The sequence below is a fragment of the Lycorma delicatula genome, chromosome 1, assembly GCF_047948215.1.
Source record: "Lycorma delicatula isolate Av1 chromosome 1, ASM4794821v1, whole genome shotgun sequence".
NCBI lineage: Eukaryota > Metazoa > Arthropoda > Insecta > Hemiptera > Fulgoridae > Lycorma > Lycorma delicatula.
Window position 1 is genome coordinate 3,219,999 of NC_134455.1, and position 15,354 is coordinate 3,235,352.

General features: G+C 26.5%; 1 protein-coding gene across 4 annotated transcripts in view; it reads right to left on the minus strand.

Annotated features, from left to right (window-relative positions):
• LOC142322279 (vacuolar protein sorting-associated protein 11 homolog) overlaps positions 1-15,354 on the minus strand; it is a 106,520-nt gene that overhangs the window by 33,760 nt on the left and 57,406 nt on the right. For all 4 annotated transcript variants that reach the window (XR_012755829.1, XR_012755836.1, XM_075361227.1 and 1 more), the window contains exons 12-16: positions 11,734-11,844; positions 7,295-7,414; positions 5,528-5,751; positions 4,219-4,391; positions 1,466-1,667 (exon numbers count right to left, since the gene is read on the minus strand). Coding sequence is in view for 2 of the 4 variants with exons in the window: in XM_075361227.1 (XP_075217342.1) it covers positions 1,466-1,667; positions 4,219-4,391; positions 5,528-5,751; positions 7,295-7,414; positions 11,734-11,844 (830 nt within the window). In the remaining 2 variants the exon portion in view is untranslated. The remainder of the gene's footprint in view (positions 1-1,465; positions 1,668-4,218; positions 4,392-5,527; positions 5,752-7,294; positions 7,415-11,733; positions 11,845-15,354) is intronic.

Genomic DNA, 15,354 nt, shown 5'->3' on the forward strand with positions numbered 1-15,354 from the left:
AAATAGCTGTTGATTTGTAATCAATCGTCTTGCATCATATGCACATATATTGATTCTAACATTTCAAACTTCATTTTGATAATAAAGTAACAGTAACACATTCAAAATAAATTTTGCCTCCAAGTTTCGTTAAACAATATTTTACATTTTCGCTAACTTCTTTAGAATGCTTCTATATGCATACATACTATTTTCAAAAACACAGACAAACCACTGCAAAGATCTGATTTCATCAGACCCTGATGAGGACTTGCCAAATGTTGGGTATCTTTAGCCTGGACACCCTATATATTATAATTATATATATAATTATGTAGTATATAATAATTATACATTATATATTATTAAATTATTCTATTTTGCAATATACAAATAAGTAGTAATTAACTTTACTAATCAAATTTTTCTGTTATATTTTTAAAAACAACACTACAATACGCTAAATATGATTAGCACTACACAAATAATACAAACAAGTTCTTCAGTTAAGAAAATATTATAACACTTTATCATTTTATACTTACTTTTATGGAATAATGAAGGTGTGACAACAAAGGTATCATAAATCAAACTGTTGTTGTTCAATGGAAATTCATTAATATTAATAATATGTTATAAAATTAGTTTTATATTTTTTTTAACTTCAAAATGAAGTTAAACTCTGTTCCAATTTCAAATTTGTAAGCAAAAATGTTTCTACCATTTGGTATACATTGATATAATAAGATTAAATAAAATAATAGATGATGGTTTTCCTGCCATGCACTGGATTTAAAACCAGTTCAGATGAAACAAATGTTATCAAGTAACTATTGTCGAAAGGAAAAGAATAACTACAAAACAATTCTGGACAGATTCTTCAAGCTACAACTGTTCAATTCAACATTGACTTCCATTACTAGCAACACAATACTACTCATTATTAGTTAACAATTTTTTTTTAAGTTATAATAGTGATAAAATACAATAATTCAATTTCCAATTATAAATATAATTTTTAAAATCTTTAGTTCTTCCATTTATGAGAAAGTGTTTCATTGAGCAGCTAGTTAACTGCATAAACAGAATTACCATATCTCATTAAATAAAGTGAATCTTTTTTACGTTAAAATATATATTGGCACAATATGACACTTAAAATGAAAAATATCTAGCATTTAATTAGAAGTTAATAACTACTTAAAATTATTAAAATAGAATAATAATTAACTAAGGCTGAAGCCAATTTTTACCATAACTGAATTTACAGCCTGAATCACTAATATCTGAAGGATAATGCCTTCAGCAAATAAATGTATTTGTTATGCAACAATATCAGGTTATTACATTACATTTCAAGATTCATACATTTTTTCTAACAATAAATAAATCGAAGAGGTTCATTTTGGACAAACATAAAGAAGACATAACAAAAGTTTTAAACTGAACACCACACCAAAATAAAAATAAAAAATGAAATACATACGAGTTCTGTAAACTTTTTATAACATCTCTTATTCTGGCAGTTTCTTGTGTATATTTTTCAATAAGTGCTTGTTCATGATCAGCTGTCTTCAATTCACTTTGTAATACACTATTTAAATATGATCTAACATCACTAATTTTCACTGATTTCCAGCTGCATACAGCATCTACAACTTCAAGCGGTGATAGTAACCGTTCTTTTTCTAAAAAAACCAAAAATAATCAAGCTTTAATGAAAAAAAAATATGAAATTCTGTTTTGTATTTAATTTAAAATAAGGATCTATAAAAATGGCAGAATGACCGATAGACTAACCTATTCGGTTAATGCTACAACCATGTTTTGAAAAGTATGAGATAATATAAAAAATGAAATTACAAAGTTAAAACTAATAGTTTTAAAACATATAACTTGAAGATACATTTGGGAGCTAATTTTACAATACTGATGACTGAAACAAATTTCATGTACATAAAAAACAATAATTTTATTTTTCTCTTATCTTGTTTGAATTTTCAGTAACACAAATGTGTCTGCCAGCTCACATTGAATTTAGTTATATAATATAAAGCAGTGCATTATTTCATAATCTAATACGATTTCAATTTCATAGCTCTCTTTCTAATGATTCACAGTTATTTTATTTTAATTCAGTCCATTGATCAAGGTTACTGTTAATGAAATTACTTTCTTCTGTCAGCTTTACATAGTTAGTTTTTGTATGTAACAAATTCATGAATTCATCAAGCTATGATTGGAGATGAATGCCTGCTGTAAACTTACATAGAGATTGATTTCAGAATTACTCCATCAATTCAACGTGTCATTCATTGAAAATGCTTACTTAGATAGTTTAAGGTAAATAGAATGTGTGTTAGAAAATGTATTTGAAGACAGTTCATTTTGAGAAAGAGTATGGGTTCAAGAGAAGCCATTCTGGCCATCAGGCTAACTTTAGAAGACAGGCTTAAACAAATAACGCTATCTGCATTATATTTATAGAGCTTGAGAAGGCATTTGATAATACAGAATTGTACAAAATGTTTAATATTTTTAAGAAAATTGGATTGAAATATAGGGAAATAAAACATATATAAACTAAGCAAAAATCAGGTAGCATGTTATAAGAATAGAAGATGAGGCTAAAAGCAAGTCCTGATTCAAAAAGGAGCGAGTGAACAAGCACTTCTGTAGAATGACCGATAAAGTAAACTATTTGGTTAACACTGTAAGCATGTTTTGAAAAGTATTCATTCCAAAGAAATGGACAAAATTTGTAAAGTTCTGGGGGACTAAACAACTCTGGAAATTAGAAGACACAATTCAGGAATTAAAGATGAAAATTGAGAAGGAAAAAATTATGTTAAAATTCACAATTTTTTTTTGGCAAAAACCAAGGTGAGTTACAAGCCTGAATGGCATGGATTTATTACTGCTAGGGGAGAAATTCAAGCTAAGGATAAATAAGAGTAAAATAAAAATAATGAAATATGACAGAAAGGAGGATAATAAATTAAACATTAAAACAGAATATAATATACAAACTCATAGAATCTTACTACTTATGAAGCAACATTAAAAAGAAGTCCAAAATGAAGTAGAAATCAAAAGCAGACTGGAACAAGAAAAGACAGCTTTTATGAAAAAAAGAAGCCTGCGAGTCAAATATATATCTATGAATTAGAAAGAGATTCTTGAAATTATTATTGTAGAAAGTAGTAGCACTTATAGTTGTGAATATGGACATAGGAAAAGCAGAAAGAAAAAGAATATTAAGATATCTAAGCTTAGTTTGGTGACAGTGACAGATAGTGGTGATAGAAAACAAGATTGGGAAATATAAAACAGATAGTTGATCATGTAAAATTAGAAAATATGTTGAGGTTACAAAATTAGAATAGAATTGAGAATTTCATCAAATCAACTGACTGGTGACTTAAAAAAAAAACAATTTCTCTATTTTTTTCTTCAGATTTTTTATGGAATCATGCTAATGAAATGGATAAAATTTTCAAGTTTTTAACTCTGGAGAATACATGAATAAAGTTTTATTCAACCAGAAGTAAACTCCAATGTAAATACATGCAAATATAATAAAAACAGTTTGTGATGAAGTGTTTATAACATTCATTGATGAAAAAGTATGTGTTACTTTTCTGTATGGTTTTAGAGTGGCGATGCATTAAGATTTGGGGAGGCCTTTTACATCATCAAATATTAAAATTTGTGATTATGCAGTCTTATTTTGTAGACTTGAAAATTTCAGCTAATATGATTATTGATAAACTTAATCAGTTAAATGTGCTGGGTACTATGAGTAGCTAGTTATTATACAAAAAATGTCAGTAAAGTGAGTGCTAAATATTTAATGTAAACAAGAAATGAAAAAGAATGACCAAAATCACACTTTTTTTTATAATAAGGAAAGTGTCTGATATCATCTAAAAGTTAAAAAATTTCAAAAACTATTTTTTTTAATTTTATGGTTACTGGTAAAAGGAGCTTTTTAGGAAAAATATTCATAGCAAAAGAAGCTGTGGAAAGACAATCTCTTTTTACAGAAAAATGCATTTGCCACATAAGGTTGACAAAAGAGTATGTTTTGAAAAATCTGCAGTTGACCATTGACATTCGCCACACTAGTGTATCTCATTATGACAATTTCAGTGACTACTAATTAAAATTATGCTGGTTTATTAATATTGTGGTTATTGAGCCACATATAGAAGTATTAATAACAGTTAATAATAGTACCTATAACACCAAGTATTTCATTAAGAAGATATGGAGGTACATTTGGATTTCTAGCACCGGCCCAAAGTGCTTGAATCCAAAGACTAGAATCTTGATTACCAAATCTGCGGCAACAAGTAATCACATTCTGGTAATCTTTTTGACATAAATGGTATTGTAATATTTGCTGGTACCTGAAACAAAGAAAAATAAGTACATTATTAGTTAGGGACATTTTAAACACTTTACAAAACTAATCACAGTCATGAAAAAAATATATTCTTAATTATTCTGTAAAGTAGTTAATAAATCTACTATAAGATTGTATCCGTAATATTCTGAACTGGGGCCATGAATTTTAACCACGTTTAGTATGTGATGCAGTACTAGCATCTGATATGGTACTAGTATTTGTTGTGATCAGTGTGCCACAATGCATGGAGGTAAATGTAAAAATGAGAGCATTGTAACTCATTTGTTATCATTGTACATGTATTGTCAGGGATTTTCAAGATGGATGTAAAAGATGAATAATACATTTGCACAAAATTTTATTCAATCTCAGAAATGTTTAACTCAGTTCAGGCAGTTAATAATTATTTTGAAGCTATCTTATAGATTAGTTCACACAGTTAAGAAACATATACATCTGAAGTGTGATCAAACTCTTCATGTACAGTAAAACATCAGCAGTTTGCAATGTCAGGCTATTTATGAATGTCATTATCACCAATTCCAGTTTCAATTCAATGTACAAAGTTATGATACACTGATGCAAATCCCATAATAATATACACTTCTTGAAATGTATTGCTTTTCTGAAAATGGTTTTGCATTACTACAAAATATTTTATGTACCTCCTCATATGCTTATTGTAGACAATTTATATATTCCTTGAGAATTAATTATATAATAATTGTGCAGGTTTAATAAAAAAATGTATAGAGTACAAAGCTAATTTTTTGTTTAACAACTTTGCTACAAACAATATATATTAAAACTGTTTTGGTTGACTTTAAAATTAAAAAGTAACACACCACTACACCTAAACTAAGAAGTCTGATATTATAGACTTTTTAGCAGTTCTAACACAGTTTTTAACTTGAAAATAAAGAACTACAAAAAAGTTTTCAGTAGTAGATGACATATTTACATTATTCAACTCATCTCAAGAAAATAACTGTACTTTACAATTCATAAAGTTAATTATTTAAAATATTTTCTTATTTTTCAAATAAACTAAAAAAAATATTTTTCTTTAATTCTAAAACAGGTATATTTTTACATAAACTTCTAGGGCAATAATAGAATTTTTAAGGAAATACTTACATTTTATTCTCCTCATAAAGATATAGGAGCCCTGCACGGAAATTGACAGCTTGACACAAAATAAGAGCATGATGTTTATCACAATTGGAATCAGGTGATTCAAGTAACCTCATAATTTTCTGTTCATATTGTAATCGATTCATTGTATCGCTTAATTTATACCAGATCTGTAGGTAATGTTCAATCAGTGTATTGTAGATAAGTGTACCCCATTTGTTAGAATTCTAAAACACAAATTATATAACAAAAATATGCCAAATTATTTTTTTTTCTAAAGTCGTATAATGTAAGATTCTCTATATATAAAATATTTAGAATTTTTAAAAAATCTTGTGCAATTCTGAACAAAACACCAACTTTTTGTTATTTTATTCTATTTTCAAGTTCCAACTTGCAGCATCATAACGAACTATGATTCTAACTAGCCTTGCTGAAAATTTTTTTACCCTTAAATTGAGTATAACTCAAGAACAACTCAATTAATCTATCAACTTTTCAAATGCGCAACTTTAGATACACTACTATAGCATATATAAATTTCAATGAAATTAAAATTACTATAAAAATTAAAATTAGAATTAAATTAAAATTAAAAGTAACATTTTTTTACTATAAAAATTAGTATTTAGTCTAGTAATTTTGGAGAGTTTCGAGCCCAAAAGTTTATACATAGACCTGTAAATAAATATTAGTAGACCACAATTTTAGTGAATGGTATTTTCATACTCCTCATACCCCAAAACATTAAAAAATTCATTTCACTCCCCTCCCCCCTACTACCACTATGCAACTTAAAGTAATACTGTACTTTTCTTATAAAATTTGATAAAAAAGAAATATGTTATCATTGAAATTGCATTGAAATTAATACTGTACTTTTCTTATAAAATTTGATAAAAAAGAAATATGTTATCATTGAAATTGCATTGAAATTAATACTGTACTTTTCTTATAAAATTTGATAAAAAAGAAATATGTTATCATTGAAATTGCATTGAAATTAATACTGTACTTTTCTTATAAAATTTGATAAAAAAGAAATATGTTATCATTGAAATTGCTTATCATTCATGTTTATTTAATTAAGAAGGAATGACAATAACCATTTACACTCATTTGGGCTGCAAGAAATTCAACAGAAAAAAGATAATATGTTTAAGTGGTATGAATTTAATAACAAAATTATACTTATATCCTCTTTTTATAATCTTATAAATTCTTAAGGAAAAACAATTCATTTTACTAGATTAAGAAATCTCAAACAATTTTTCAAGAATAACTTTTTTTTTGAGATATAATAATTACTTTCAACAGAAAGAGGGTATTAAATACTTACCTTGTTTTCCTCACATTTATGGGACTGTAGTTAATAGCAATTAAAAAAAAAAAAAATTATACTATATTGTCACCAGGCTGTTTACAACACAAGAGCAACCTTAAGTACGATAAAGAAAAAAAGCAGTTTGTAATATTGGTATAACAGTAGGATAAATTGATAACAAATCATAATAGTATTTAGAGATTACTTGCTATAATTTAGGTAAAAATGATTTCAAAGATTATTTTGGGTTAATCAAATTCTTTCACTTTGTGAAAAATTAGAACCATTATCATTCAGCATTTATACCAAGATTGTTTTACTGTAGTATTTGTTTTTTCCTGTATTCTTTTGATTTTTAAAAAATATATAAGATTTTGGACTTATTAATATTTAAGTGAAAGATATTTATATGTAGATTTAATAAATTTAAAAAAATATATATATACCTGAACCAAGTGCTCCAAAAAGTCAACTAGAGATTCTGAATTATTTACAAAGAGATGTATAAAGTTTTCAGGAGGAGCAGAATTGCCTGCAGTTCCAGGGTTTAATTCATTATTTATGTTCTACACAAAAAAAAAAATTACTTACAATTAACATTATTTGTAAAACAGTGATTAGTTCATTTAGTTTATAACAAGAAAAATAATTGACAACTTGAATTTTTTCAAAATAATGCAATTTCATTCGTCATGTTTCTTGAAATTTCATTCACTCTTATCTTCTTTGTTAAAAGCATGTTTAATACTCAGCCATTTTAATAAGTATATTTTAATAAATAGACAAACAATGGCTTTCTTATGAAAAAATGATGTACACAAAACATGGCTTTTCTCTAAAGTAATTAAATATACAAATATATTAAATAAAAGATGTGATTTCTAGTTTATAAAATATATTATTTGTATCTTACGTGCATCAAGAAGTTGATTTCTTTAACAACTTTTGTAAAATTTAAGATAATAATAAAAATGAAATTTACAGAAAAGTTATGAAACATCCCATAATTAAACCAGTTTATTCATATTTTTCAAGCATAAAATACTTTGTTATAAGTTTGCATGAAACTGTCTTTAATTTTATTAGGGCAGAACATGTTTTTGAGATGTAGGCAAACTGCTTTTAGAAAAGAAGGTAAAATCACACTTAAAGTTTGTAGAAGTATGTCATATGTTTTTATTGCAGAATGATCTGGCATCCAAAGGATTTAGTGATATATTACTAGCAGAATCAACTTGTATTTAGTACAAATTTGGAATATGTTTAAACTTCTTTTTATGTACTAAAATAAAAACTATAGCATTAGTTTACATTTTTATACTACATTTAAAATTGAAACTTTTAGGAAATTCACTACATTTTTTATATTCTAAATATTCAGTGTAATTATTAACTTTGCATACAACTTAACCTTTTTATGATATAGAAATCCTTGTAGAAGACTCAAATTTAGCAGGAATTTTGTTATTTGTACTGATTTCTATATCCTTGTGCCTGTTTTTTATATTCTAGGAAAAAGCTGCCTAATGACAGCCATTTCCAGTTTCTAGAAATATTTTTAATTCCATTAAACAAAAAGATTTCATTTTCAATTTTTTGTGATCTCAGGAAAGGATCTGATTTAGTTACATATTTTTTTAGTTACACTGATTAAAAAAACTTAATAGCTATGACATCTGGGGAGTTTTTTTTACAACTGGTTAAAGTCATACATTACCATCAAGTAATTGAAATTTCAATTTTTCATAAGGATGCAGATGTAAAATTTGGGTCTTTACTTCAAGATGTAGAACACAGAGAGCCTCAGGAAAGTGTTCTCAATCCCTTAGTTTTTTTTATTGTTTATTAATAAACTGTCTCAAAATCTTGAGCCATTCATCCTAATACTGTTAGTATATGACACAACTATATTTATATCTGAAGAAAATTATTTGAAAAGAATTGAAAATTGTGCAATAGCAGCTCAAAAAATTATTCACTGGATAGATTGTAACTATTTACCTTTAAATATGGATAAAACTATTACACTGTGCTTCTCAGGTAGACATAAAATTGCTGATCGTATGAGTAGAATTCCTATTAAAAATAATGATATTATTTCTCTTACCCACAAAGAGAACATCCACAGAGAAACACCAAATTCTGGGTGTTTTATTAGGTGACAAGTCCCATGGTATGATCAAACTGATTTCACTTGTAACAAAATCAAGCTGTACTGTTTTGCTCTAAAGCGGCTTAATAAAACATTAAGCTTCTCATCATTATTAAGTATTTGCTATGGCTATATACATTTTCTCATGTAAAATATGACATCTCTTGAGGCTCCCTCTAAAAGTTTGAATGAATTTAAAAAAATAAACTCAGATTATTATCTGATATCCATAAGTATGAATTATGTACACCTATATTTAAAAAAATTAAATATGTTAACTTATCCTTCTGTTTATATTTATGAATGTCCAATATTTGCTAAAAAAGATGATCACTTATTCTTATAAAATAATAATATCCACCTTTACCTAATCAGACAACAAAACTGTTTTTATAAAACTCAACACAATATGGGTTACAAGAAAGGAACTTATTATGCTTCCGTTGCCATTTTTAATAAACTGTTTAACCATTTATAAAATCTTCCCACTAGTATATTAAAAATACAATTAAATGATTTTCTTTCATAGAAACAATATTATTCTGTTAAAAAATTAAAAAAAAATTCTAATAAAAAAAAAAAAAAACATGATTTATCTGTACAATTTATGTACACAACAGGTGCATAAATATGTTCTCAAAATAACTTTAAATAGTAGCTACTGAAATGTGAACTATTTTGTCGTAATTTTTTAAACTGAATATATTTATTTACCTTAACACTATTTAATATATTTGTATTTAAATAATTAATATAGATTTTAAACACATCTATTTTAAATCTTAAAATTGGGTTTTTATACTTATAATTTATCTTATGATGACATGATCCATAATGTATTTTTATGTACGGAACAAAATAAAGATTTATTTATTTACCTGTTCAAACATTCCGAACCAACAAATGCAAAAAGATTCACTAATGATATATATCAAAAATAGGAATAAGTGAAGGATTTATTCTGTTAAAAAAATTATTATTATTATTATAATTATTTAATTCTTCATTACATTTCTTTCTGCTACATTTCATTATGTTTATATCAGTCTTTTATATCTCATTTATTTTTAAAGCAACTCTCTCTCCAAGCAATAAATTCATACTATGTATTTCATGTATTTCTTCTAATTTTAGCAAATCTTAAGAAGTTTATTCTCTCTCTTTGGATAAATAGCTTGAATCTACATAATCATCAATGCTTGTCGACTTTGTGGCATCTTTTAGTCATTATGCATGCATGATTGTATTGTTCTCAGCTACATAGTATCCTACCATACTCAGAAATTGTTAGTATTCACTATGAATTACACATTAGATGAAGTTTGTCCACTATCCACAACCTGGGGATGTACATGGGTGCTGGCAGCTAGACTTTCAAACCATAGCGTATGTGATTGTATATACAATCACTAAATAAATTTTAGTGTTTAAATTTAGTATTAAGTGGTAATGAATATTCATTACCACTTAATACTGCTAGCTTACTCTTTTTAATGCTATATTAAAAAATATAATGTATATTAAAATAGATAAACTTCCAAAAAAAACTAATTTTCATCATTACAATAAGCAAAACAATTTTATTATGCTATGTAAAAACACACCGCATCTATTTAAAGAATACATTAAGTGAAAAATCAAACATTATAAAATTGTTCTGTAAAATTCTGACATAATGCTGCAGTTATATCTACATGTACTTGTTTTTAGATTCATACAGTAATTTCTTGTTTTATTATTAATGAATCTTTCCTGGAATAATAATTGATTAGATGTTCTATAATATGTTTAATTACCTCTGCTACATCAGTTCTTACAATTATATCAATCTGCAGTGAATTGGAAGAAATCATAAACAGAAAAAAAACAGTACTAATGTTATTTATATGTAATTGAAAACAATAAAATAAGGTATTACTGATAATTTCTTTAAAGAAAATACCTAACTGCACTGTTGTTTTAAAAAATATTATAAGCTCAAAAATCAAATTAATCAGTATTCTATCAAAAAAGTAACAATATCTATAAAGTAATAATTATTTATCAATCTGCATATTTATAAAACAGTCAGAATGTTATATCTATCAATAAATACAAATATAAAATAAAAAATACCATACATATCAATAAAATCACATACACACTTGAGGATGTAAGTTCAAGTATAAACAGATATTTTCAATAAATAAGACCTGAGTATCATAGCTTAAAACTCAATTCAAAGCAACAGTATTTTTCAAAACAAAGTTGTATCTAATTTTTTGATGCACCATTTTAAATACAACTTATCTAGAAAAATCTGATAAATTTAGATTATAATAAATAAACATTCATATAAACTAACTGATTATAACTAAAATAAATTTTAAAATAGATGATTTCTATTTCTTTAACTCTTTGTAAGAAAATGTTGAAACTGAAATTTACGAGTAGGCATTAACCAAATTAATTAGATATTTCCTATTTTCTTCAAATTTTTATCTTCATAACAAATTGCAAAAAGCTGGTACAGTGACCGCCCATAAAACTAAATATTTTTGGCATGAAATAACATACTGCAGTAATTAGTTGAGTAAGAAAGGTAAATACAAATGAGAAGTTTTTGTGATTAAAAAATACAGCATACAACGATACCTTAATCAGTATTACATCTATTTTGTCAAAAAAATTTGGCAGCAGGATTAAGAATAACTTAATAGTAAAAATTAAACCAACAAAAATACTTTTAGTTACCTGTTCAACTGAAGGTTTATAATCTGTACATAACCTTTTTAAAAACTGAGTTGTTTCTTTGGGAGCTTTTTCCAGAAGAATTCCACCATATCTATTAATATTTTTTACAGCCTGTAACATCAGTATCATTTGATATTACATTTTTTAAATAACAAAATTAAAAAAAAATATGAACACATTAATTTATATAAAATCAAAGATCATAAATTTTAAAATTACGCAATATCATTAATCTTTTCTGGACATCAGTAAAATGGCTGGAACAACCAGTCCTAGCTGCTCCATTTATTAATACCAGTGGTACACTACATTACCACCAATCATGCTAAATTTCAGTTTTTGAACAAAGACTTGATATGAATACAGATTGTTTCTGTGTAGTTTTGAACACATATTTTTTTTTACAGATGCATAAGGGAAATTATATTGTTATTGTTATATCTATTCCTTGCTATTTATATTTTATTTTTATGTATGCTGCATAGACCAAATTCATGTGAACTTAATTTTTCTTCGTGCTGAAATTTAAAGAATAAGTTACTGAAAATAATTGCAAATAATGTAAATGAATGAACCTATTGCTCAACATCAAGTTTAACTTCATTACCACAAAATTGTTAAAGCAGAAGGAACAGTTTTTATGAAACCACAATCACTTAACTATAGACAAATTAAGTTAACAAACTTTAATAACAAAAAATCTGAAAATTAAAATGCTGATAAAGTGACTGCACATAAAACTAATAATCTCTTGCAGGATACAAAATCTTAACTGTTTCAATCTATCTGTCCATCTGTAAAATGATAAATTAACTCAGAAATTTCAATTAAAGTGATTCAAAAACCTGAATTAATTTTGCAGTTATATCTAAATTGTATTTTCAGACTACCTATAGTTACTTCTTACAGAATATGATCTGGTCTAAGATGTAATGTTCTAAATCCAAAATAGATCAGAGAATAAAACAATTTTTTATTTAGATCAAGATTTATGGAAAATTCATATAATGTTTGTTATGGCAAAAGTAAATGAAGTTAAAAATAATTAATACCTATCCATATATGTCCCAGTTACTAGGTGAATGAGTCATGCAAAGGAACAGTTTATTTTATAAGATGATTGAAAACTCATGAAAAACAGAATTTTGAGAATTTATTTGCAAATGCAGATATGATAAAGTTTGTTTTCTTGCAAGAATAATTAAATTGACTTGTAGAATGCCTTGGTAGGATAGAATGCTAGTCTGCTTCATCAAAGATCCTGGGTTTGATACCTAGCTTATCAGGGAACTTCTTACAGTTACTCATGATATGAACATCTTAATAGTTAACACAAGACTAGTAAAAAAGAAAGAATACCAGAAAAAACTATTTTAAAAAGGCTTTGAATTTTAACATAAATTTAAAAAAAATATATACAAAATTGATTTATAGATATATTGATTAATCCAATACATGATAAAGGAGACAGGAAGAAGGTGCTACGCAGAACTACACTGTTATCAGTGACTTGTAAGGTTCTCTCCAAAGCTCTTTAGAATAGACTGAACAATAGATCAAACCACAGACTGGAAAATATCAAGAGAAATTCAGAAAAGGAAGGTCATGGGCAAAACATTTATGTTTGAAACTAATAATTACAGATTTCCATATGAAGAGGAGAAACCTGGCATTAATGCTTCTGAATTACAAAAAAGCATATGACTTGATTAACAGGGAAACATGCCAAAGGAATTTTGGGGTTGATAGAAAAATAATGGAAATCATCATAAAACAAATCAGAAACTAAATCCAATATTTGATCCTAGAGAAATCTCAGGGTCATTTAAAATTAAAACAGGGGTGAAACAAGGTGAGGACTCTCATCAATGCTTTTTTTAAAATGGTCTGCTTGAGAAGATTACATGGGTATGAAGAAAAAAATTAAAAATACTGGGAGTGAAACATGTAAGACTGGCTTACATAAAGGACAATTTGACTGCTTAGTGTTTGCAGACAGTTTTCTGACACCAGCAAAAATTCAAGTGGAAATATTAAAAGAGATAATGTAAACAGCAGGACTGTAAATATTTATGAAAAAAAAAGAGTTTAGAATGAACTCTAGAAACTCAGGAAACAAAACAGAGGAAAATTAAAAGGGTTGAAAGATTCATTTAGATAAAATCATATAACCCAGTTTTTACAAAAAGGTAAAAAAGTAAGATCAAAAATGTTACTAATGTGTTAAGCTAAAGTTGTCTACAACAAAAAGTTATCTGAATAAGACCCAAAATTTAACATTGCAACACTGTGACCTAACCTGAAAGTCTCTACACAATTGAATGTCTAACTTTGAATAAGGTAAGTGAACTGCAAGAAATGGAGAAAGAAAGAAAGATCCTGAAATCCAAGGATCAAGAAAGATTGGAGATGTATGGAAGCTGAGGAAAAACAACTAACTCTACAAGGAAACATAGAAATTATCAGATGTGATGAGGAAATGAGACTTGATGAGAATTTATTCAGCAACACATTTGACTATTTCAACAAGGAAATGAATAACAGAAGTTAAACAAGACCCGGAAGAAATGGAAATAAAAATTAATAAGTATTGTGTACAAAAACTTAAAAAAAGTAAATAATTATAGGGTTCCAAGAGAAACCCAAAGAAATCAGTATATATGTAGACAGATGAAAAAAGTATAAAACAAATTGAGATAATGATAAAGTTCTGGAAGAAAATAGAACAATAAAAGAATATGTGATGAGTTATTTCTCATTGTCCACAGCGGGTCAAATTAAAAAAACAGAATTAATAAAAAAGGTAAATAGCTGTTCACAAAAGAAGGAATCAGCTTTTGCAGAATTAATTGATTTCTGATTTTAGAAATTAGTATTTTTTGTCAATTACTAAACAAACTATCATTTCCTGAGTTAAAAGAAAAGTTAATTTTGGCTAATAAATGTCCAGAGCATTCAATGAAACTGCACTCAACATTAACTTTGGAACAGAAAATGGAATTATTTTAACATGAATTTAACTGGAAGTTAATTGGAATTGCTTTAACAGGAACTGGTCAAACAGCCAAACCCAAAGTAACTTTGGCTGTTTACTTCTTAAATTTCAATTCTTAAGATTTTACTGCCAGAGATTCAGGTCTTGTGGAACCATCAGGTTATAAGGGATGGGATTAACTTTTTTTTAAACAGAGCTAAATTAAAAAAAAAAAAATGAATAAAAGTATATGTTTATTCTAGTAAATAATGATCAAAAATGATTTTAAATTATTGATACAGGTTTGTAAATTTCTTAATCAAAGGCAGATTTGGAACTGACATGAGTCTTCCTTTAGACAACCATAAACGTAATTGATATTTGTAACTGGCTAATATCAATTGCATCACAGATGATGTGTACGCAAAAATTGGTGGCAAAAGAAATTATGTACCATTTTAACACTAAAACCAGTAACAGTTTTATCAATATTAAATATTATCAAAACAAGACAGATATTTAATTGCAAGGAATCAAATAGCTTACATGAGGCTGATCTTACTTTATCCACATTCAGCACAACTAGCAAAGATTCATTAATATATAAGGCAAACATAAATTATTCAGCGTATTTTAGAGACTAATAA